The sequence below is a fragment of the Pipra filicauda genome, unplaced genomic scaffold (genome assembly GCF_003945595.2).
Source record: "Pipra filicauda isolate LSUMZ 115617 unplaced genomic scaffold, ASM394559v2 scaffold184_size3518187_pilon, whole genome shotgun sequence".
In the NCBI taxonomy this organism is placed as follows: Eukaryota; Metazoa; Chordata; class Aves; order Passeriformes; family Pipridae; genus Pipra; species Pipra filicauda.
Window position 1 is genome coordinate 674,749 of NW_024104292.1, and position 26,107 is coordinate 700,855.

A 26,107-nucleotide genomic window follows, 5' to 3' on the forward strand; every position below is an offset into this window, starting at 1 on the left:
TGAGGTGCTGCTTGGTGCAAAGAAGAGATACAGAATCAGGACCACAACAAGCAGCAATTATAAAGTCAACTAACTTTCTTGGAGTTTGCTCAGGGATAGATTTTTAAAGAGATTAATAAAAGCTGTTAGAAGCTATCAACAGGGGCACTGCTGAACCCATCATGTGCTAAAATGTGTTGGTAGGTCCCTAAATGCCTTCAAAAATCTGTCCCAGTGCAGAGTTTCCTCATTTGACAGGGAAGAAAAAGAAGGGAGAATCACTTAAATGTTGGTGAAATCGTTGAGCCAGACTTTGGGAAACTGCAGGGACTTTACTATTAACACCTGTTCCTTCAGAAGCCAACAACTTAAAACAGTCCCTGGTGGTGTTTTTTTCCCAGTGTGAGCCCCATGTTTCTGCACAGAGTGCATGAATGCCCTGCCGCTTGCTCCTTACTCCTGTGGAAATCCTGTGTAGCCAATGTGGATGCCAAGAGGTGTGCTGCTCTGCTCAGCTGCTGGATTGGATCTCAGGCAAAGCTCAACTGAACTCCAGAGAACTGGAAGTGGTGGTGGGTGGTAAGTGGCTCTCGGAGCTGAGCCCTACAGCTCATGTTCACTTTTGTGAGTGATGGCTATGGGGTAGGACTATCAGCATATGCCTTGCTCCAGTTTCATTAGCAGCATGTCACCTGGCAGTATTAGGTTAATGGTTGGACTCAGTAATCTTAGAGGTATTTTCCCACACTAATGATTTTATGATTCTATGTCGTGAAATCCAGTGTGGCCCTGTGAATGATATTAAAAGCGGGCATTTACAAGGAATCTGTCAGAAGTGCACTTTTGTCATGCAGAGCCATGTAATGGATCCTGTTTCCTTGATGGGTGACGAGGCAGAAGAAGATTAATGCCGTTGACAGCAGAACAAGTCCAATGAAAAAAAAAACTGCAAGTATCAGGCTGGTTTCTCCAGGACTCAGAGTTTTGCCAAAAAAATTGCCCCCCTTGCTGTCATCATCTGTTAAAAGAGAAGTTGTTAATAAGAAAGCTACGCATGAATCTGAAGAATTTGAAATGACAATTTAAAAAATCCTTACCCTTTTCAGTGATTCTATTTGTCGCAGTCGTTGTATTGTATGCTCCAGTTGTGAGTCCTCCTTCTGACGGAACTTTCCACTCTGTGCAGGGAGAAGAAAAGCGTAGTTAAGTTGAAAGCCTTAATAAATAATTTTTTCTCTTTGAAAAAAAGTAATGCTGATTTTATTTAATTATTTCTACCTAGTTGATCTGAACAGAAATCATGATTAGATCAGCACAGCTGTTGCTCTGGCAGCTCCATGGGCAACATCCCCCTTCTCTATAGGCATCTCTGTTACTTCACTGTTTACTGTGGTGATAAGACAAGGAGTAGCTGTTTTAAACTGAAAGAGGGTAGGTTTAGCTTTGACATAAGAAATAATTTTTTTATGATGAAGGTGGTGAGGCATTGTCACAGGTTGCCAGAGAACATGTGGATGCCCCATCCCTGGCAGTGTTCAAGGCCTAATGAAAGGTGTTCCTGTTCATGGCAGAGGGGTTGGAACTAGATGAGGCATCTTCCAACCCAAACCATTCCATGATTCAGTTCTGCACTTGCTTGTTCATTTGAAATTTCACAGCCCACAGGAATATGTGATATAAAATAAACTCACCTTATCCAAGGAAGGAATATTTTGGATACATTTGGCCATTACATTTTTCATCCTGCTGCTACGTGGTTACAGGTATGAGTGCCTGCTGGCACTGTTACCACCCCTGCAGAGGAGTGTAGACATCACAGTGGGGACCCTGGCAGGACATGCTGGATCCCAATGTTTAGTGAAGTTACGTGATGCAGAGAGGCTCACAGAGTACTTTTGGCTTCACTCACTCACATGTGGTGGAAGGGACCAGCACCACTCAAAGGGTTTGCCAACTTTTCTTAGTCAAGGGATCGCCTATTTCTTGGACAAGATGAACAATCATTTTCTGGAGCATCTTTTATCTCAGCTGGTCTCTGCCTGTGTGAGTCAGCAGTGATCACAAGGAGGAACCAGAGTCATGCTAGTCTGTAGGCCCTCCCACACACTGTGTGGCAAAAAGGGCTGAAAATCAGCTTTGCAGATGTTTTCTGCACCACCTGTGGATGACTAATGGTCCACAGACTGCCACTGTGTCAGAAGGGCACTTGTGAAGCACCAACTGTTTTTAAGTTGCAGAGTGCAGCAAAGATTACTGTCTTTGCCATGTCATTGGGGGTGTGTGTGCAGGGTGCAGCGGTGACATTGGATCTCCTCCTTTCTTCCCTGCCTTCCATTCATCCAAATGTGCTGCAATACCATCTCTGAGTCCTAGGAAGTTCCTGATACTGCACCTGATTTATTGATGGTGTAGGTTGTCTCCATGCCAGCATGGATGTGATCAGCTACGTGGCAGTGCAGAAGCCATGTTCCAGGGTTTTCTGCTAAGAGTTCAACTGTCTGAAAAGTCCCAGGGAAAAGGTCATATACGTCTCCTCTGTGGTCCTTATCTGTCTGTGGCAAGGAAAAAGCGGAGAGTTGCCTCAAATAACCTCACAAGCACTGAAATATTCCAGTTAAACTTCCGGCTCCTCAAGGGAGATGAAATGCTGCTTCTTGTACATTTCTAAGAGAGTCTCATCCAGGGAAACTGCGGTCTGTGGACACCTCTCATTTAATCCACTAAATAACAACAGGAGACTCCTCCTGATGACTACAGATACTGGATAAGCAGAGGTGTTTCTTTGAAAGACAGATTTTTTTAGGTAGTCCTGCCTGCAAGCTATCACAACATAAAACCGTACTCTAAGCAGGTGTAGCTCTAATTTTGTCCCTGTATCTTCCCTTATACCCATGGGTAAACATATATTTTAACCCACTTAACCATGTCCTCTAATAGTGCCCTGTATTCCTGTTTCATAACATGAATATGCCTCGGAGTTATAGAAGCTTTGCAAGAATATAATTCATTTTCTATTTCCATCACATCAAAACTCCCACCAACCTCAGCATCAGCCCAGGGCTCCGTGCCCAAGCTACAAAACAAGGCTGGAACCTGGTTTGGTTTGGTTTGGTTTTTTTCAGAAATTTCCCATCACACTATAAAAGTTTTACTTTGATTTATTTTACTAACCTTGAAGATGAAGGTCTGTGCATGGAAGTGAACTGTATGGACATCCACTTCATTGCCCATTCCTATCAAATACCAGTTCGTCCTGTCACCTTCATTCATTGTTAGACCCAAGAGACTGTTATAAATCTTTCCATTGATTGCTGGAAGAATGACAAAATAGAGATGATTAATAACTGGCCATCTTATGGATGATGACAACCTGCATTCGAGGCACTTCGGAGTGGCCAGGCAGAGAGGGGACAGGCATGTATGGTCAGGGCAAGGGCTCTCCATAGTGACCCACTGCCACTGTGGGGAAACAGTCATGCTTTTGTTTCAGCATGTTTCCAAATCGTGTAAGTATACATCAGCAAACATTGTCTTGAAAAGCATCAAATCAGTTTTTTACTGGTTGAGACTGAACTCCTGAACAAACAGGATTTTTGCTGAGAAGCTACATGGAAAAAAAGGAAAACAGAATTGTTGCCCAAAATGGGTACCACCTGTAGAAAGAGAAGTTTGCTTTGCCAGGGCTGTTCGTGTCTCCATCCAGTCTGTTCTGCCTGGCTCCTGGGCTGGTTGCTACTACAACCACAGTTTTAAAATATCATCCTTACACTCCTACAGAACAAGCCTGCGAAGAACATGGCTCCCAAATAGCAAGGGAAGTCTGGCAGGCCAGCCTCTTCCCAAGTGTATACAACTAAACCGTCTTGTTAGAAAAATATCTTGGCTGGGCCTCAGGAAATCTTTTTGTTTCCAGCATTGCAGTTTATGAAGTTCTCACATGGTTGAGTAACTGCAGTCTGAGTCCAATGTTTTCCTAAAAATAAACCTCTGTCCTCTTGGCTGCAGCCACTGAGTCCTACATACCGTGCATGCTGTTGCCTTCTACAAAGTTCTCAGTGGAATTAAAATCATCGGGATTCTTATGAAGGTATGTTTCAATATTTGCTTTCAAATACCAGGATTCATTTTCATCAAACACCATAAACAGAAGAGTAAATTCGCGATCAATGTCTTTCCTTAGACCTCTTTCATCTAGAGTTCCTTTTCTGCAAATTACAAGAGGCCCAATCAGACCACTGTATGTGTCCTGAAATAAAATAAAGATATGTATTACAGATTCTCAGTTCCTCCAGTCACGGAATAGATAAAGATTAATTAAAGATTAAATTCCTTTTCCCTATCAGATGAGAAAAAGAAACAGTACTCTGATAAAAAATTTCTTTCTCAACATGTCTCTGTGTTAATTTACCAAAGCAATGACCTCCAGGGGTCCCTTCCAACCCTACCCATTCTGTGATTCTGTGATTTTGTCTAATGTTTTGCCTTCACCCAAAATCCCTTCAATTATTCTTTAAGGAGGAAATCACAATACCATGGTGTCTCCCTTGGGATTTCAGTAGATGAAATTACCCAGGTATGTGCAACTGTTATCAAAGAGGACAAAGGATCTAGCTCTGTAATGGCCTCTTCTGGCCTGTGATCCTCCCCACAATGAGAAACAGAATCTTTTCAGAAACATTATGCAAGGCAGGATGCTTTAGCCAAAGTAATGTAAGCTTTAAGGGCTGTTTCTTGGTTACCTTTACAAAATTTGCCGTTGAATAATAAACCCAAGTGATACAGTTTGGATCTGTTTTACCAGGACCAGATCGTTCTGGGACATTCCACCTGTAAGTGTTTATTTCCCCTGAAACAGAGAGAACAATTTTACCATGAGCAGCTGGGTATCAGAGGCTTTGAAGAGTATGTAACTCAGATCTGCTACTCTCCTCATCAAAAAATGATCTGCATCAAAACTATCTGTGGAAGCATGCAGTAATGGGATAGGAGTATGATTCTGCCTTCCAGGAGGTCAATGAAGTTCCAGTGGTGTAAATGAAGGCATATTGCCCCAGAAAAGATCTGCAAATGATACTTACAACAGTGGCATCCCACAGAGGGAAGCTTACAGACAGGACTCTTCATCTTCCTCCTTGGCAAAACCTGTAGCAGTTCAATGATCTTGGCTGCTGATGCCTAAGGTCAGTTGAAGATGTTGGGAGCCAAGCTTTCTTTGACTTTTTCAATTGAAAAGGGCAAAAAGATGTGGCAGTTGCCACTGGGATTTTGCAGAAGGTGCTGCAGCAGTATAGTAGCTGGGAGCCTGAGGAGAGCTAAATATGAACAACCTGCTGACTGGGAGCAGCTGGGGGCTCCTGTCCTCTACCAGATAAGCCTCTGCTCCACAGCAATTACCAAAACCTCCGTCCCTTTCCCAAAGTGATCACATCTGCCACATCCTCCATGAGCAGAAATTCCCTGACCTCTGATTTAAAAAGAAGCAGAATAAACTGATGAGGAAATTATCTATTTGGGTGTGGATCAGTTCTCTACACTGAACACAAATATCTGTGTTCAGATAAACTGTCTGTGCTGTGTCTCTGCATTTTTTTTTAATTTTTTTTTTTTTGCTGGTACTGCAGGAAAGAGTAGGAGACCAAGATGTGGTCAACACCTTGCCATGTTAAGTGGTGGAGAAATGCTGAACCAGGCAACCTCAGACCCAAAAATCTTCCAGGGTGACAACAGCCAAGAGCATCTTGTGACATGTTATGAGTCAGGGTAAAACAAGGAAATCATAGAACTCTTGACCATGGTATTACAGCCACAACCCAACAGCTGCTAACAGCTGTGGGCATCAAGACAAGGAGAGTTTCTAAGCCTAAATAGTTGTGAAGTGACTGAGCCTAGATCTGTGTCACTGAGCCACTACATTGTTTTGATAGGTCATGCAGTAGTGGGTTTTATTGCACAGAGAGATAACAAAAAAAAAAAAAAAGGTGTCTCTCAACTGTCATACAATATGAGATGGGTCTCATCAAGTATTGCAGTGCCTTTTTACCTTACAGGACAAGCACCTTCTGTTCATTACAGCATGGGTTTACACACCTCAGCAGAGATCAGAAAGGCTTACAAGGCACAGCACTAGACTAATAGGACAGAAAACACTAAGAAGAAAGCCCTCAGTCTCCAGACCATTCACGTCATGGAGACATAAACCAGGGAAGAGTTTGTCATCCACTTGTATCTAACCCACATGTCATCACCTCTTTTTAGAGGGTATGATGTGAGAAGGGAGGCAGGTCATGGTCCCCCACCGCTTCCTTACTTCTTACTCCCCACTTCAGGATGTTTGGAGGCTGTAGATGGAAAAAATTTCGACTCTACTTAAAACTTGAGACAATTCAGAAGGCATTGAAGAGCCATCTTTAAAGAGTAAATAAAGCATAACCCCTGAAAAGACTGATAAACATGAGGAAAATGGATGTTTTCTCCCTTTTTGCTGCTGGGTAAATGGAAGAATGGCCAGGGAGAGGACAAAGCTGTGGCAGCTGGTTTGGCTTAGGCTGCTGTGAATCCGCTCTCTGCATCTATTTACCATGCCCTCCACAGTCTGTTTGGGAGCTGGGAGTGCTCTCAGGAGCACAATTTATCAGGATATAAATCTGTCTGATGACTGACTTAGGAGAATTAGAGGGACTGGCAAGCTTGGGGTGAGCAGTCCAGCCTGGCCTAGGAAGACAGAGAGCGATGATTTCTAGATGACAGTGGTAGGGACTGAAGTGCCCAGGAATTTTTCTTGTTTTGAGGGATTTGTTTTCTTTGTTAACTGTTTCTTCCAAACGCCTTAGGAGAAGTCTGTCCTTAGATCTGGCTGAAGAATCCTTTTGGCTTACTCTCACAGACTCCTTCCCTCGTCTAACTCATCTCAAGCCTGCTCCCATGTGGACACAGGAGACACGACAGTAGTGTTCCCAGCGTTATACCTCAACTGTCGGCACCATCATCATGGAGCAAATAACAAACAAAAGGAATCATATAAATCAGCTGTATTTTTTTCTCCCTGTGTATTAACCACAGGCATTCGTTTATGAAAATCCAGCAAGGCAGATGTTGGCTCCCATTTGGCCGTGAGTTTCTGTGTGATTATACTGTACTGGTACAGCTGCTTACAGGAAAGAAATTTCAGCTTACAAAGAGGTTTATTACATCAGAATTTCTTTTCATTCAGTTTCACACTGAAGCTCACAAATACTATGAAAAAAATTGCATGGGTGTTGGAAAGCAAAGGTATATACATTTTGGATTGACTATAATGCCTGGGTTTGAGTTTAATTTCCTACTAGAATGTAAAAACCAACATAAAAGTTGAAGTTCAAAAAGTTTAACAGGAATTTTTCTATATAAAAAATTTCAGTGCTGTGAGAATTATTTTCTACTATTTTCCTCACTAGCAACTGAGGCATATTTGGTACCCTTCTTCAAAGATTTTTAATTCATATGACAGCTACGTTTTGTATTTTATATTTGCTCTGAATGCAAATACCAATTCTGTATAGCCTAATAGAGAGGCAGAGTAAATATTGCCATGTTGAACTACCACTGAGTTTGAAAGTTTTTAAAATATTGTTAGAGTGTCAGTCTGGAGGCAAATGAAGCACTGGCTTACACTTCTCTTGCCATGATTATGGTCCTGCTTCTGGTTTTTTTGGAAGTTTTCCAGTAATATTACATTCCTTTTTCTATCCCTGATCGGAACAAAGGTTCAGTTTCTGCCCAAATATGCTCACTTGATCAGGAACCTACATGTATAACAACTCAGAATCATAGCTGAGTAAACATTCAGTGTATTATGCCTGGGTCAACATATGGATGTGTGCAAGCTTGAAAAAGGGATTATCATTCATATGTTTAAATAATTTTATATACAACATTTCTAGCTCAAAGAAAAGAGATTAAAAAGAAATAAAAAAGAAGAGGCTTACCAGGGAGGGTAATTGGTGTCTCAGGCTGTTCTTCACAACCCACTTCTTCTACACCATGTGCACTTATCGAATAAGGTCTGCTGGCTTTGTTCTTAAATACAATCAGTACAGAGTCACCAACCTCAGCATGGAGTAATGGCCCTAAATTCAAACAGACAATGCTTGTGATTAATGCTGCTTTTCTGATTTCAATAAACTTTCAAGAAGGTGGTCTAGGAGTGGAGCCAAGGATTTTATCAAAACTCTTGGGCTTTTCTATTCTTTCAGCAAAGCCATCAAAATTAGTTAGTTATCTCAGCTCATGGAAAGCTCCATATATACAAATAATCACTTTTCTTTTTAGTCAATGAAGAGTAATGTTCACTCTTGAGGCAGGTTTTTGGACAGCTTGTTTTTAAAGAAAATTCTTGTGGATGGTTTTTGTATTTTTTAATATTTTATTCCTTAAGCTGGTAACTGCCTTTTTTTTAACTTTTTTTTTTACTTCAAGGAAAAAGGAAACATCAAATACATGCCTAGGGAGTGTTGTCCCCAGGAAACAGTATGGAGCTGTGTCAGGGGAGGTTTAGGTTTAAATATTAGGAAAAGGTTCTTCACCCAGAGGGTGGTTGGGCACTGGAACAGACTCCCCAGAGATGTTGTCACAGCACCAAGCCTGACAGAGTGCAAGAAGTATTTGGACAATGCTCTCAGGCACATGGTGTGACTCTTGGGGCTGTCTTGTGCAGGGCCAGGACTTGGACTTCAATGATCTTCCAATTCAGGATATTCTATGATTCTATGACTACTTTATGACCAGTTGTTGCCCACTTCTCACCCCATAAAAAACGAGCTGATGGTTATTTTATGACATGTAAAATATGTCTTGCCCAATGCAGACATAAATCTGCCTACAAGAGTTCCCCCTATGTTACAAACTCTAAAGCTAAGGTGAATCCTGGAATTGCCATTTTAGCTTTCTCCCTGTATGTACTCCTTAGGAAACTCCTTATTCATGATCAAGACTGAATTGTTTAGTTTGGAAAGCATCTTTAAACTCAGTAATTATATAAATTGTCTATAAAATCATTGATAATCTGTGCTGCTTGTTTTCCATCTTAAAAAAGATGAAAAAATTCTTGGTTTTTGGAAAACAATCCTCTCACTGACCAGGCTTGGTCTGAGAGACGTGAGAGCTACTTGCCCAGGATTTCCAAGTGTTCCTCCTCTTCTGTCCTCACTTTGCGATGTGTGAAGTTGCCATTAGTGTACTCCCTGTAAACCACCTTCTTGTATTTTGAACCAATCAGATCTTCTGCTTGGCTCAGAAAAATGTGCCCATAGCTGCAAAATAAAAAGGCAATAAAACCACTAAACTTTACACATCTAAAAGCTATTAACTATTGTGTTATTCACAAAAGATTTGAAAAGCATATACATCTTGATGCAATGTAATGATTGATGTGAAGCCCTTGAGTACTGCAAGAGATTTTAAACAGCAAATAATAAGAGTGATAATCCTCACTAAATGCACACCTTCTTCAAACAGGTAAAGCTGAGGACAAATTGCACTCACCACAAACTTTTGGGAGTTCCTTCACCAGAGCTGTGAGAGCAGGGGTGAGGTTCAAGATAAGAGTGGGTTCAGCCACTGTCTCCAGCTGCATTCTTCTTTCCAATAAAAGATACTGCCTGTCCCTGAAAACCTGAATCCTTTTATCACGATGGCTGCTTTCACTACCTTGGCTATTAGTCAGCCATAGGAAGATGATAACCAAAGCTTGACCTTCGAAAGCAAATGCCACCATCTGAGATAAGAGGCAGCTGCTTTACTCTGCCCTTTGCTGCTGTATTCTGCGTAGGGCTGGATGCTTTCCCAGCATGACATTAAAGTGAGAAATGTATTTTCCCTTCTGCACCTAGTAGAGGATGCTTTTTTTGTGCCCTCCAGGTTTACACGTTCGCCCACAGTTTGTTGCTGCTCCCATGGTATCCTAGAGGGCTGACTCGCTGGCAGAGGACACTTGCCATCCACTGTGCAGCAGAGCATTCACCCTCTTCTGAGAGCAGCTATGTCTCCTGGCAGCTCATCTCCAAGGTGCCCCTGGTAGGGGAGTTGCAAGGTTGGCTCACAACATGCTAAATGAAATGAAAAAATGCCCCAGGGATACTGGTTACTGTAGTAATGGACTGTGTTGCAACAGCAGCCTTTGACACTACTGGAGTTAATATTTTCTTTAAACTTGCTTCACCACCTGTAATTCTTCAGGTATATTTTTTACAGAACCCTCTTCCCCTTTACAGGGAGAAGTTTTCCAGATCCTTAAGGTTTATTTTTGAAATATGTTCCTTGTTCCTTTTTGCTTTCACAGAAGTGTCCTCAAGGACCAGCCTAAGCAATATGATCTAGAACAGGTATTTTCTGCACAGGATTTTTATTCCTTAGCACAGTGCAGTGTAGATGTCATTTGCTTGCAGGGGTTACTATGTTCTCACCTTTTCAGGGGAGCCAGGGGTTACTACTCTGCAGAGAAGCAGGCTCAACACCTCCCTCATGCATCTGCGCTGCCTACAGGGGCTCATGTCTGGGAGAGGTACCTGGGTTTTTCCTATGTCAAAACTAGACCACTGTAATGGGGAGACTGGGAAAAGTAAGGGAGAGGAGAGTGTTGGGGGGCATCACTGTAAGGTTGAGCCAGGGCTGAAACACGCACATGGATTTAGGGAGTTGGAAGCCTTCTTAAGTTCAACAGCATTACAAGACACACTGAGATGAAAACATTTGAAACTGGTGCCTATGGACTAGTCTAGTCTGAGAGGCTACGACTTTATAAATATGTTTTCTGTTATTTTGTTCTGCAAAGAGTTCCTCCTAAAAAGTACAAGGCTAGCTTGTGAAATGATGTTTCAAAGTTTCCCCTCCACTATGAGTGTGTCCCATGCCCACAAGGGTTTTTTGCTTTGAGTACCTTTCCTCATTGCTGCTGATGTTGTAAATCTTTGGTGCTGAGCTCTTATTTGAGGCATAGTCCCACTCAACCTCCTCCGCAGCAATGTAGTAAAGCCTCATGGCTCCATACTGCTGCTGGGCTTGGGTGGTATTGTGGCAGCTGCTGACCTCATAGAGATGTTTCATCCCACCAACGAAGTGATCAAAAGTCCTGCAAACCACTTTGAATGTGCCTGGAAAAAAAAAAAAAAAAAGCACATGAGATTTAATCAGTTAAAAAAAATAAAAAGAAGCTTGGCAAATTAGGCCCTGTGTACCTCTCTGATCTGTCCTCAGACAAACCTAATCTGTGATACTGTATGGAAAGTTAAACAAGGGGAGGTTTATATAGAATCATAGAATATTTTAGGTTGGAAAAGACCTCCCTGATCATTGAGCCAACCATTAACCCTGCACTGTCAATTCTACCACTATACCAAGTCCCTAAGCACCACATCTATAGTCTTTTAAATACCTCCAGAGATGGTGACTCCACCACTTGTCTGGGCAGCAAGTTTCAGTGTTTCAGTGTTCCACTGTTTCAGTGCTTGACAACCCCTTCTGTGAAGAAACTTTTTCCTAGTATCTAGTCTAAACCTTCCCTGACACAACTTGAGGCTGTTTTCCTCTTGTTCTATTGCTTGTTCCTTGGGAGAAGAGACTGACCCCCACCTCACTACAGTCTGCTTTCAGGTAGTTGTGAGAAGTGATAAGGTTCCCCCTGAGTCTTCTTTTGTTCAGACTAAACACCCCCAGCTCCCTCAGACCCTCCTCATCAAACTTGTTCTCCAGATTCTTCCCCAGCTCTGTTGCCCATCTGGACATGCTCCAGCACCTCAATGCCTCTCTCGTAGTGAGGGGCCCAAAACCAAACACGGGATTTAAGGTGCAGCCTCACCAGTGTCGAGTACAGGTGGACGATCACTGCCCTGGTCCTGCTGGCCACACTATTGCTGACTGCTGGCTCATGTTCAGCCACTGTCGACCAGCACCCCCAGGTCCTTTTCTGAGAGTTTTCCAGCCAGTCTTCCACGAGCCGGTGACCCACGTGGAGGACTTGGCAGAACATGGCCTTATTTTGCTCCATGTGAACCACTAGCCTGCTCCATCTTTGCTCAAAAATCACCCTAAACTACCTCTAACAATTTGAGTTAGATTAGCTTAGCCAAGAAACTCTAAAAAGCAATTGATTAGATGTCTGGCAGCAGGAATAGGATTGCCGGTGAGCCTTCACCAATGCTGCCCATGTTGCAGACATATCCACAAGGAACACAAGAAGACGTAGGAGGAAGCATTCATTGCAAAACTCAATAAAGGCACAGAGAAACAAGGGGTGTGTTTCAGAGATGCTGTTTCCTTGTTCTTGAGTACAGAGCCACTGTATCAGCCTTTGCTGCAAGAGACTTCCCACTCAGACCCTGCAGTTGTTCGGTGTAATCAGGCTAATGGAGGCCTCTTTGCAGTTCAGACACAGACACACTGTACCATAATGCCTGCTTATAACCATTTCTGGATATGCACCTATATGGTGTAAAAACAATTGAGCTAAACTCCACAAAAGGTCAAGCTACCATAGGCCTTTCGGGTTTTTTTGGTAGCTCTGATGGTCAAAGGCTGCAGCGATAGTGGGAGCATTTTTGGCATATCCATAGGCAGATTTTAATATTCATACTCTCCTTCTCTCTTTCCCATTTACTCAAGCAGAAGCTGACCACTGTGTTATCCTACACAGCTCCACCTGCTAGCACTTTGTGAAGGAGGAAAGCACTTTCACAGCTGGTCTGCATGTGAGTCAGTGATGGAACCAAAATTAGAAACATAGCTCTGTCCAGTCTGGATCTCAATCCATTCCTTGTGATTCTAGGGCAAAAGTGATGAAAAAGATAAAATAACATGCAGTTAAATAAAATCACATACATTGGTGATTGTAGAGATCTGATAATTAATTCAATTTCCATTATTGCCAGTAGAAGGTTAGCTGGTAAAAATTAATAATCTCTTAGAATAGTTGTTTTGTGTGAGTCCTGCAATGCAGTTTCATGACAGATGGTGGAAACGTTTGGGATATGCATAAGAAAAGTATCTTTTGTCTTACAGACACCTGCACCAGAGATCTCACCTGGCATGTATGCAACACCAACACCAACATGGGCCCGTAGCCCATGGCTTGGACAAGTGTACCCTCTCCTGGATTAGGAGCTGGCTGGAGGGTCGGGCCCAGAGAGTGCTGGTGAATGGAGCTGCATCCAGCTGGCAGCCGGTCACCAGTGGTGTTCCCCAGGGGTCTGTGTTGGGTCCAGTCCTGTGATGATTTAGATGAGGGGATTGAGTCCATCATCAGCAAATTTGCTGATGACACCAAACTGGGAGGGAGTGTCGACCTGCTGGAAGGCAGGAGGGCTCTGCATCTGGATAGACTTGACTGATTCCAATGGGATGAAGTTCAATAAAGCCAAGTGCCCTGCACTTTGGCCACAACAACCCCCTGCAGCGCTACAGGCTGGGCACAGAGTGGCTGGAAAGCAGCCAGGCAGAAAGGGACCTACTAATTGACAGGAAGCTCAACATGAGCCAACAGTGTGCCCAGGTGGCCAAGAAGGCCAATGGGATCTTGTCCTGTATCAAAAATAGCGTGGCCAGCAGGAGCAGGGAAGTGATCCTTCCCCTGTACTCTGCGTTGCGAGGCCACACCTTGAGTATTGTGTTCAGTCTGGGCCCCTCAGTTCAGAAAGGATATTGAGGTGCTGGAGCGGGTCCAGAGAAGAGCAACAAGGCTGGTGAAGGGACTGGAGCATAAGTCCTATGGGGAGAGGCTGAGGGAGCTGGGGTGGTTTAGCCTGGAGAAGAGGAGGCTCAGAGGTGACCTCATCACCGTCTATAACTACCTGAAGGGAAGTTCTAGCCAGGTGGGGGTTGGTCTCTTCTCTCAGGCAAGCAATACAAGGGGGCACGGGCTTAAGCTCCGCCAGGGGAAATTTAAGTTGGATATCAGGAGAAAATTCTTTACAGAGAGAGTAATCAGGCATTGGAATGGGCTGCCCAGAGAGGTGGTGGATTCACCATCCATGGAGATTTTTAAACGCAGATTGGACGTGGCACTGAGTGCCATGATCTAGTAAATGGACTGGATTTGGACCAAGGGTTGGACTCGATGATCTCGGAGGTCTTTTCCAACCCAATCGATTCTATGATTCTATGATTCTATACCAACTCTCAGGTGCTGCGGCCAAGGATGGCCCTTGGCATAGCCTTGCACAACTCTGATGACTCTCTTGATTTAAACAGAGTTGCACCAATGTAAAACAAAGTAATGTTGCAGTTTTGGTTATGAAACTTATTTGCTAAGTCTCCCACAAACAATTCACCCCTTCTTAATTTGAAGTATGAAATACTGGATTACCCATGAGAATTAAAAGTGTCTTTAATGTGTTTGCTTCTGAAGAAACTCCTAAAGACTGACTATTATTGGAAAGTTATTGCTGAAGTCCTAAAATACTTTAAATGATGCTGACTGTCCACATAACAGTGAATTTGCTCTTCTAAAAATGCCTGTTTTTAAGAATTATAGAAATTCTGTGAGCATCCTCTTAGCTATCTCTCTGCCTGCTGCTCTTCCCATCCCAAGGTCATTGAAGCCTCCACTCTTTGATGCACATGGATATTTGATTTATAACACCTTCCCAGAAAAGTAACCCAGACTGAATTCTCAGCTATGCCAGGTCTCCACAGTCTCCATGCTTTCAGGTTCCTTATGCAGAGCAGAGCATCTCACCAACTGTTATTTTGACTGACTGGTATCTGCAAGTGCCACACCACCAAAATCAATTCATGAACATACCCACACGATCTGGCTGCATCAGTGCTGTCCCCGATAAATGAGGAAACAAGGCCAGTCCATCCCTTGTTGTCCCTCTGAGGTCAATGGTGTTCCCTTGAAAATGAACCCCGTGCATGTCATAGTGACTGCCCAGCCCGATGAGGTGCCAGGACACTTTGTCGTTCTTGCACATGGTCAGGCCTGGCAGATTACCATACAAGTAGCCGTTGACAGCTGGAAGAGAAGGAAAGATCCCAGTTAGCAACAGGTCCACAGAAACTCAACACAGAGCCTCCTGACACCTTCCTGGCAAGAGATTCATGGCTCAGCAAGTCACAGCATTAAAGGGGTATTTTGTGAAGCAAAGGTAGTGTTGGAGGACACCAAATTAATATATAAGTGCTATTCCTACAACCTCTGACCTTCTACCTTTTTGATTTTAGCCTGTAAAGTCTTGTAATAGCCTTTTGCAGTAATGTAGCACTCCTCTTCTGAGCTTTTCAGCATATCTTCCAGACACTAGTTAAGTGTATAAATTAGGTACCTCCTTTCAGCTGGAAGAATGTATAACTGTGTCATCAAGGCTATGGAGAGAGTCACAAAGACTCTTGGTTATAAATTCAGTTCTGATGGAGCCCTTTTAAGTTGTTTCGATCTTTGACTTCCACTTTTACTTCTTAAATGTATCCATTTCTTTTACAAGGGTGCTATGAGGCTAAATCCCCTAATCCTCAAATGTTTGCTGAGATCAGTGTGTGAAAGATGCTGTAACAGAACAAAACTTTAGTATGAGATCCACATAATAATGGAAGAATAAAATAGATGGGTCCAGAAGGCCCTAGGGTTTTGTAACCATATGTAGTCTCAGTGCTCCTCAGAAAACTAAAGCAAAGACCGGTTATGCGATCTGCTCAAGTCTGTCATGTCAGGGTTACCTTGGAGGAGATCCATACTGAAATCAGATACTTACATACAGAGATGATGTTTTAAATATTATTGGCCATTCCACTAGTCTTTGCCTCTCCTCTCCCAGAGGTGGTCACTGCCCAAGTGGGAGATGGCAGAGAAGAGCAGGTGGACCTTTATTGTCTGAATCAGTGCCAAGGCCATCAGAGAAATTTAAAACTAGTGTACATTGGCTTCTTCTGAAGTTGATGCCTGTTTCTGGCATTATGTCTTTCTATAGACCTAAGTATTGTATCTGAAAACTACACTCTATTCTCTTTCTCCAGGTATAGTTGGTAGGTGGATGCATTCATTGGTATTATGACTAGGGTTTCAACATGTACTCCAAGGGCATCAGGAGCTGACCATAAGCTGACTGACAGCTTTCCCCCTCACTCTCCAGTGCACTGCAGTTGGCTATGAATGATGATAAAACCTACCAACTCATCTTCCTATTATGATTGAAGAAAAGGTATCATTAACAGATATTAGGCATTTCATACCGTGCATTTTGTTGGATTCCTTGAAATTAGCATCATTTTCATCTACTTTTGAAGGGTCTCCAGTAAATGCTTCAATATTCTTGTTCAGATACCAGCTGTCATTCTCATCAAAGATTGAAAAGAGGAGGTAAAATTCTCTATCGATTCCTTTCTGTAGCCAAAAAAGAAACCAAGACTTTTTAAAAGTATGTTCAATCAGAATGAATTTCTTTTTTTAACAAATTTTTTTTTCCCTAAAAATCTGAAGCTGCCTTCTTACTAAGTCTATGTAGAGACAGTGATTGTCATTCTTCCATCAGCCAGAAGGATAAATAAATTGTCCATTACTTGGGGTGAAAAAAGGCATTCATTGCGTGAAAAAGATGGAAAAACTAGGGACAAGCCAGGATATTAAGGAATGACAGTTTCATCTTCTTAACGTTCCCCTGAGGTCAGCTTTTACCCTGAGGACTAATCTTTGTTTAATCTCTGCAAACTGAATGGGGAACTGGGCAAATAGCCCATATGGGAACCCCCCCCAGTGCACCACCCTCCTGTTGGGGACAAGCAGATGTTCACATTTGGCACCTGTGTCCCATCATGATTCAGTGTGTTCTTCCGACACACCAGCAGAGGCCCCACGAGGCCGGAGTTGGTGTCCTTGACAGCATCAGTGGCTGAGTAGTACAGATAGGTCAGGCATGGCGGGTCACTCTCTGTTGGACCTCCATTTTCAGGCACCCTCCATTTGTACGTGAAGGTTTCACCTGGCTTAACATGGGCTCCTGGCTTCAGATAGCCTGCAGAGAGAAAATTGAGATGCAATAAGATTACAGGAAGGTTTTGTCTTTCTGACTACAAGGAGTCAGGAAGACATAGCTGCTGATTTCTGTGGAGAAGCTCCTACTTTCAACCACAGCTCAAGCACCATCCTGATGTCTCGGCAGTTATGCCATGGGGACGTTTCACCTGAGTCCTGTACCATGGGGACACCCAAGCCCATTCCCTGAAGAACAAGTTTAGCTTCCGACGCTACTGTGGATTATCTGGATTCAATCAGACAATACAGGAGATCTCATCCTAGTTCTTAAATGGCTTCCTCTAATGTTTGTAGCTTACCTGCCCTATCATGAGATTTATCTGTGGCACAAACTCAGACTCTGGCACTTCATTAAGCACCAACAAAGCAATTACATTAGCAAGCGGATCTGTAGCTGTGGGTCTTTAGAAATTCTAAACAAATCTGATCCTGATAATTGTTTCTTTTTGATTTTGAAGCAATGCACAGGATCCTTTGTCAGCATCTGCACAGAGTGGCAGATGTTACTTTTTTTGAAGGCTACTTTTAAAGGATTTGGGCCATTGTCTGCTACCATGCACCTCTCATGTAATTTAGCCACTGTAAAAGAGTGTTTGTATTCACTCAGAGAGAACTTACAAAAGGGACTTGAAAGTCAGAAAAAGGGGTCAGCCCTGCAACCTTTGTAGAAAAAAAATGCAGAGTAACTTTTCTGGTCTTTGCTATGAGGAAGATCAAATCAGAAATTTTGTTTAACACTTAAGCATCCATTGGCTAGATTTTTTCATCATAGTCAGATGAGTCAGGCAGCAGCACACCACATTGATCTAATACTCCTCTCTAATATTGCAAGAGAATCCTCTTAAAAACTTAGACACAAGTGAAAACAACAGTATTAATTTTGAAGACGTACTATTTACTGCAAATTGCAACACAGAGTACTGATTCAACGGTATCTTATACTACTGGACTCATTCTGCAACAATGCTTAATAAGGAAAACATCGATTTGGAGTCAAAAAGCCTCTGAGACTGGACAAGTGTCAATCACAGCATGGAAGGGTGTTTCCTGAGGGCAGAACTGAAAAAACCTGTGTCTGCAAACATCTGTAGATATCTGCAGGTACGTTTATATACAGTATTTTCCCATGAATAGGCTGCACTCAGACAATGCACAGCCTTTGAAAAATCATTTATCTGTGTAAACCCACAGCTGCTGTGGGACTTCTACGCTTGTAGATAGATGTAATGGAAATCAAAGGCACAATGGTTAAAGGAGAGAAGGGGGAACGGAAATATTATTGATGAATCTGGAGTCAGGTTCCTCTCCAAACACCCAGAGATGTGCAGATCACACAGCTGCTGAATTGCAGGTTTTTGTTTGATTTTGCTCCAGGCCAAAGTGTGCAATGCTGGAGGGCAAGAGAGTGCTAAATTATAGCACGACAGGAGTGAGAGCAGAGGGAAGCTGCTCTTCCGTTGGGGAACTACCTCAGACATGGGTGGCATTAGGATCTGTGCAGATAACTTCAAGGCTGAACTCAAGCCAGTTGGGTTTCTTTGTGATTTGCCTGCTGGCAAATTTGTCGAGTTCCAAGGTCAGCAACTAGACATGACAATATAATAAAGCCTTTTGCATTGATTTTATTGTATGATGAGTTTTACATGTTGACCTGGTTCTCTTAGTACAGTTTTCAAAGGAGGGATTATGTTCCACGAGTTTCTTTTTGATGTATTGTGGTGGAAACAAAGCAATTTAAGCAACAAGAAAACTACCTTTCTTTTCAGTGCTGCAAATGCAGCAAAAACTTTTTCAGAGATCACAACATTATCTCTAGGCTATGGATGGGATTCAGCTCACCTTAATCGAACCATCTCAAACTCAATCCCTAATCCAAATTCTAGACTTCCGTAGTTGATGGAGACAGAATCGTATCTCCAGAGGGTGAACTACTGTCTCCTAAAATAAGTGTTTTAAATATAAATGGGACTCATCACTCTCTGAAGGATTTGTTTCCTGTCACTGACTGTAAAAAATGCCTGCTGATTAAACATGCCATTTAACATTTAATAGTTAAACTTAAGGAATAAATTTCCTGTCATTGCATAAAATTAGAGGAAGACTTTCTCAAATGCTCCATTTCAGTGTTTATCTATTTATGAGAGTTAATAAGGATTATCACTGTTTCACATTTCAGGGCAATCAGATAAAAATTGGCTTTGACACTGACTATCCCAACAGTAAAGCAAGAGCAATGCTGGCCTGGATTAGAGAATAGTGGATAGCTATATCTAAAGACTCAGCAGGGCCATCATGCCAGATCCTAAGATTCATAATTCTGGAGTCTGTCCAGAGGAGACCCACTGATTGCCATGGAGTAATATTAGATTAGAACTAATATAAATTGGATTGTGCTTGTGACTTCTGTTCAACATGGACCTCAGCTAGTGTTAGACATCTTGTCTGGCACATATCCAAGGGGAAGAACACATTTGCACACTGTGGAGTCCCATGGATTGTGACAGGTACGGTAGACACAAACTTAATAAAATCATCCCTTCCATGCCTTAGTACCCACAAAAAGGACAAAACTGCAGAGCAGCAGCAGATTTTTAAACTCAGGTATTCTAGATGTGATGATATAGTAGTACAGTCTAAACTTACCATCTAGGTAGGGAGCACCTTCTGACAGCTTGCTGAAGCTTACACCATGGGCCATAATGCTGTAGCTTCTTCTGGCTTTGTTGGCAAAAGTAACCAGCACTGTATCTCCTACTTCAGCTTTTATAACGGGACCTTAAAAAAGAGAGTGAGGGAAGCTATTAGAAGAACTACTCTCTAACATATTTCCACCAAAAAAAGAGGGGACTGCAAGCATTAAATTCCCCTCTGCATCCAAATGGTTCTGCATTCAAACCTGATATAGTGACAGGAGGGGAAAATATTCACTATACCAAGTATTCCCAGGTGCTTCATGTCCTCTGACCAAGTCTTCTTACTGAATGTTGCATCAGTGTATTCCACATAGTGAACTTTCCAATATTGTCCTCCTATTCTGTCAGTCCCTTGTGTGAAATAAGTTGCAGATTCACTGTGGAATTAGCAAATCAGACTGATTAAATAATTGGAGGTTCAGACGGAACCCTTCATTTCAGATAAAGTTATTATTCCAGACACAGGAGACATGACCCCAGAAGTTACTAGTTTGCATACACTTTTTTAGCAGACAAAGAGAGATATTACCAGTTAGAATTAGTTAACAAATGAGCATTCATTGTGCATTAGACTTTAATGTTTAACCCCAATTTACTTAGGGAGATATCTGTATTGACTTACCTTAGGGCAAGAACTGTGCACAGTGTGTCTCTAATCCTTGTTGGCTTTTCTGGGAGACACTGTAATGCAGTTTGTCTTCATCAGTAATAGCAGAGGGGAAAATTCTACTGTTATGGTGCCTCTGAAATGCACTGACTGCAGGTGTGAAAGCTGCCTAAGTAGTCTTGACAAAGGGTCATTAACTCTGTTGAACTTGGTGTGCCTCACTGGGGTCACTTTCTTCATGTACTTAATGGAGCAAGATAAGTGTTTCCAGAAAGCAACTACAAGCATCACAGTTATGAATCTAACTTCCTGGCAAGGCTGTGTAAATCCATTCTTCCCTGCCCCTTTCAATTAAAATTAATAACAGTGTGGGTCCTAGCCCTGGTGAATCACTGGGGAAGTCTCACACAGACTCCTGAAATTAAAGCACAACAGGAGAGGACAAGAAAACTCACCTGCCAGTGGCATTCAAACCCTGCCCAGTGAATTTATCATAACCATCAGGTCCGTAATTCCAGAGCACTTCTTCGGCAGCAATATAGTATCTTCTCATATGACTGATTGGTGAAGGGTGAGACAGGTTTTTTTGGCAGATCTGAACATCATATAGTGCCTCCATGCCACCTGGGAGGAGAAAGAGTCTGGAGACAGTCCCTGACCAGCTGCAGTGTCAGCAATCTCATGGATACAAATGCACATTCAAAACTCTCTGGGAGCTACATGGATTGAAAATAACTACCAGAGTAAATTTTTGTTTTAAAAGACTTTCTCTGCCTACACTGGGCCAGATGCCAGCGTCCTTCTTTTGCCAGGTGGTGCTTTATACCATGGGTGAAACCCACTGACAACAGTGGCACTCATTAGTTGGCTTATTTACTCAATTTCTTAATCGGTGTAAGGCTGGTAGAATGATTTGGGGCACCAGAGTGCCTCCAGAAGTCTGCAAAATGGCATCATCTCCCCTTGACTTTCATTGAAATAGAGGCTGGGTATTTCCACTGAAGGTATTTGTTGCTTGCCAGAATCAAGTCTGTTTTGCCTGATGCAAATCCCACTGAAATCAATGTACAAGCTCACAGAAGTAAAAATTCTCCCAACTCATCTCTGCTATGATAATTATACATTGCCCGCTGCTGTGAGACCTGCTTTATGATATGTGCTTTTGGGGTCTCGCACCACACAAGTATCACAGCATCACCATCAAATTCCTTCAGCTGGCATGGTTTTTTTAATATGTAAGTACTTGTCTACAACAAAAAGTGGTGACAAAGGCTCCTCTCATTGCTCATAAAAATCTCCTGTTTATGTAGAAAGCGTGGTGACAGTGCTGAGTCTGGCAAGCCTTCCTCATATGAGTTACACAACCAAGTCACTCATACTAGCTAAAGATTTGGGCCAACGTGTATAATTTCCACTGGTGACTAAACTCATATTCATGATGTTTATCTGATGAAGTAGTTCCAAAGTGCTTCAAAGTCACAAAAAAAGTGTCAAACCCTGCTTTTCCTGGAAACATCCCTCAGTTTTCTTTTCCGAACATAATAGAGTCTGGAACTTCTGAAAGGATGAGGGGGATCTATAGCAGCATACCTCGTAAGTGCTCATTAACCTGGCACGTTATCAGCCACCTCCCAGGGCTCCCGGGAGTCATCTCCGCTGTGATGAACGTTGCCGGGAACAGGCCGACGACATCTGCTCTCTGGTCTCTATTAGTGAACGTGTGGCCGTAGAAATAAGCAGCATGGATATCTATCTCGCTTCCCATGCCAAACAAGTGCCAGGACATGGAAGTGTCAGCACACATCTCCAAGCCGGGGAGATTGCCATAAATATAACCGTTAATAGCTAAAAACAAAAGTATGAGACTTTATGAGAGGTGAAAGAAAAGTGCCAAGCACCTTTGATCCCATTTCTAAGGATGATTCTTTCCTAGCCCAGAAAAGAAACTGCCTGAATGTTCACACTGAATAAGGCCCTCACAGGCTCCTCGATGAAGAGTAACAGTTTGAACGTACAGCTTACAGCTCTAGATGATCAAATGCCCCAAATTCTCTGTCTGTGTCTGTGAAAAACTTCCTGGGTAATACCAAGATGTTACAAAGGCTGAGTCACAATCAAAAAGGTCAGATAATGAAGTTAACTTGTTCTGCAGCTATTTAGCATGGTTGAAATCTATTTGCTCTTATGCTGAGTCATAAATATGTCATTATATGCCAGGCTTAAGCAATTCAGATTTGAAAATTATGATATCAGTCAAATCAGTCTAGTCAGCTTTCTCTTCCTCAGCTTCCACATCTGACAATGTATCAGGACACTCAGAGAATGAGACTCATATTTTGCAAAGTATTTTAGCTCCTAGACTCCCTGGAACAACCAAAATATACTGAACTATCTGGAATTAACTTCTTACACCAGATGTCCAAATGGCACAAAGCACTACTGGCCAATGGATCTCTGAAGGGCAAGAGTGGTTGTACCAGTCACAAGTCCTTCGAGAACTCTTCCAATACACACATCTCTAAGTGCTCTGCAGCTTTCTTTTCTCTTTTCACAGCTGGACAAACAAATGGCTTAAATCTGTTGCCTAAGATAAAATGCTAAACAAGTGGTAGAGCTGGGCATGAAAGCCAAATCTCCTTTCTGCAAACCAACGTGTCATGCTTTATTTAGGGAGAGGTTTTTATCAACACAGTACTTCAAAATCCTGACTCACTTCTTGCTGCCACAGATAAAGAAGAGACATAACAGGGGACAGAAAGCTCTACTGAAGTGAAGAGCCTGCTGACTGCTGTAGGTCACCATTTGCTCAAGAGTCCTTCTCACCATGCATTCGGTTGCTGGTCTGAAAACCTTCATCCTCTTTGTCCACTGTGTCTGGTTCTAAGCAGAAGGTGTTTATATTCTCATCGAGGTACCAGCTGAAGTTTTCATCTACAATGCTAAACATCAGGGCAAAAGCATTAGCAGCACCAGTCCCTTCTATTGTGGTGTCATCTGCAGTTCCTAAATTGCAAACAAAAAGGAAAGTGATAAAAAAAGCCTTGGAGGGGATTGAATTTAAAAGTGAAGATAACCTTGGAGCATTCAAGGAAATACAGTGCGCTGCCCATGTTCTACAGGGCAGGATGAATCTCCTAATTTTGCTCTTCTAGGACATCTTGACTCCCCTCCAACAGACTTTGAACAGATGAGTGCCTCCAGAAGGCAGTTCATCTTGTCTAACTCAAGCTGATATTTCAGTACCTCTTTGTTTTGACAAAAGCACAAGTACCTGTCAATATTTGTTGTCCCATTTCCCCCTCTTTGGCCTGCTGCACCCAACCCTGCCCTTCAGTCAGTGTTAGTTAGCATCTGTGCACAGTGAGCCAGTTTGTGGGCTGGATCTAGCCAGAAAGCAGGGAGGGTTCTTTTTGACTGGGAATTAAGGAGGGGAGAGTGGTAGCCTGCATTTCTGTTGCATTGAAGCGACTGCTGAATCATACCACCAGAAAGGCCATTTAAATGTGGCTCACTCTCCACGGACTAATGAGGAATCCTTGCAAATTATCTAGGACTAGATACTTAAATTTAAAAAGGCTGAAGGCAGGATGAATAGAATCTATTCCAGGTAAGTTCAATACAATTATGCAAAGGATCACTTGGCAAGCAACCTGAGACTATAGGAGTGGCCATATCCAGGAGTCTTATTATCCATTGGCAGCTGTAAACTTCATCTAATTGTCCAGTCTGTCTCTGAGCCCATGAAAACCTTTGCTTCTCCTGCCTTCTACAGGAGAGAGCTCAGAGACTTGCTGTCAGTCTTGTGTCCACCACTGCTGTGTGGATGAGTAGAGCAGTAACATTATGTAGATATCCACCTTGATGAATTCAACAGCAAACATGCAGATAACACTGGCCTTTCAGGCTAGGATTGTTTAGAATGTGTTATCTCCTAGCTTCATGTATTGTTGTGTAGTTATCAGCTCAGTTTCACATATTCAGGCAGTTCTGCAGATTTCAAAGGAAATTTCCAAGAGAATAGAAGTCAGAAACATTTTAATTGTGTGAGTTAAGCTGGAGACAGGGCCTGTCCTTTCCACATTGAAGTCTTTATCTTCTTCATATGTAAAACCTGCTTCATTTAGATGTTCTGTACATAAAGTCTGGGCTGATTTTGTACTATGGGAGTTACTGGAAAGAAGGGGCACAGTTATACGTGCCCAGAGACAGGTGGCAATGGCTCAGCTTATCAAGGGGAGAGGGCTGGTAGATGATGCCTCCAGCAAAACATTAGCAGGCTATAACATACACAGGACAGGCTGTTCAGTGCACCCCCCCCTATGGTTATAAGATACAACTTTTGAGCAAAAATAAACATATGATTTGTGTGGGGAAATAATTACAAATACTGGGCTTTCAAGTATGTAAACACTGTTGTCAAAGTCATCTGCCCAGCCCTAATTTCATTTCCAGAGCAATGAGTCCTTTGTTCTTCCTGAAATTACCCCAGTTTGGGAACATTTATAGTTGGTCTCAGCCACGACAGGATGGTCACAGAGCATGCTGCAGTCCCTCCACCAGCTGAGGTAAATCTCTCATGAAGCCAAAGGGGAGCAGGAAGGGGGTTGTCCCAGAGCTACAATACCTACCCTGGGATGCTGCTGGAATGGCCCATCTATTCCTTGCCCCTTTTTATGGGCTATGTAGGGATAGACTCTAGACCATCATGATTATACCTGTAAGCAAAAATGACTGTTAAGATGCCAAGCTTGGCAGAGGGGCTTGCTCTATCAGTGTTTCTAGCTCAGTACCTTTTTTACACACCAGCAGAGGCCCAATTAAACCAGATGCAATATCTCTTGGTGTGTCAATGTGAGAATGGTAAATCCAAGTCAAGCAGTTTGAGTCTGCCAAAGTTGGGGAATAATCTTTCCTTACTGGCCATGTGTATGTGTAATTTCCACCAGGAACAACAAAGTCGTCCTCCTTGCTTTTACCACCGGTTCCATCAGGGTAAAGTGCTCCTAATACATAAAAAGAAAAAAGGAAGCTTTTAGCCCCTCCTTAACTGATTTTGTTAAATAAATGTGTAATTTATTCTATTTTAACACTTGTTTATGAAATAATAACAGCACTCAAACACAGAATCACTGAAACTTTGTGAAAAAACTCAATATTCCTGCAATCTCATCACAAAAATATTTAGAGTTAAAATCCATGTTTTATCAGCAGAAAAAGCTTTAAAATGCTCTGTTTTTTTCTTGTGTCTTTATTTTCATCAGTCATCTGCACATTTTGTCAGCTAACATTATGTATCTTCTCACGGAAAACTGATGAGGGTACTGAATGTAGGCAAATCCACACAGTCCTCTAACAAAGATATACGTACATAGGTTTGGGATTCTGAAAACCATATCATGCCTGTTATAACCCAAAAGAGAGGAAAACATTTAGTTGCAAGAACTCCATGCATTCAAATAGACTAAATATGTAAAAGGAAGGAGGGAAGATGTTTTGGTTACCTACAATTCAGAAAAATAATTCCGGAACAAAGACCCATCTAACCTGTTTCAGTACTGGATTTATCCCAAATATCGAAAGTTTGTGCTAAAAAGTTTTAAGAGATGAGGCTGTTCCTGGTTTTAGTGATCTCAAGTACTCTGATGTCAATGTCCATAACAAGAAATACTTAAACAGACTTTTAGCCATGATACAAGTTACTCCAGGAGGAAAAGAGAGGAAAAGGCAAACGAGCTTTTACCTTCAGAGTCCTTGTCATAGAAGACCCCATGTGGATGCACAGAGTATGGGCGGGAAGCAAAGTTTTTTAGATGGATGATAAAGACATCCTCT

General features: G+C 42.4%; 1 protein-coding gene across 1 annotated transcript; it reads right to left on the reverse strand.

Annotated features, from left to right (window-relative positions):
- Positions 1-26,107, reverse strand: HEPHL1 (hephaestin like 1). The gene is made up of 19 exons (XM_027735607.2): positions 26,016-26,107; positions 25,066-25,278; positions 23,099-23,278; positions 21,866-22,120; positions 20,731-20,899; positions 19,909-20,045; positions 19,619-19,750; positions 16,744-16,955; positions 16,177-16,327; positions 14,750-14,962; positions 10,892-11,105; positions 9,127-9,266; positions 7,944-8,084; positions 4,719-4,825; positions 4,003-4,225; positions 3,151-3,290; positions 2,372-2,531; positions 1,077-1,157; positions 1-997 (listed from the first exon to the last, which is right to left on the reverse strand). Exons 3-19 carry the CDS (start codon positions 23,220-23,222, stop codon positions 795-797), a joined length of 2,802 nt encoding a protein of 933 aa, XP_027591408.2. The 5' UTR covers positions 23,223-23,278; positions 25,066-25,278; positions 26,016-26,107; the 3' UTR covers positions 1-794.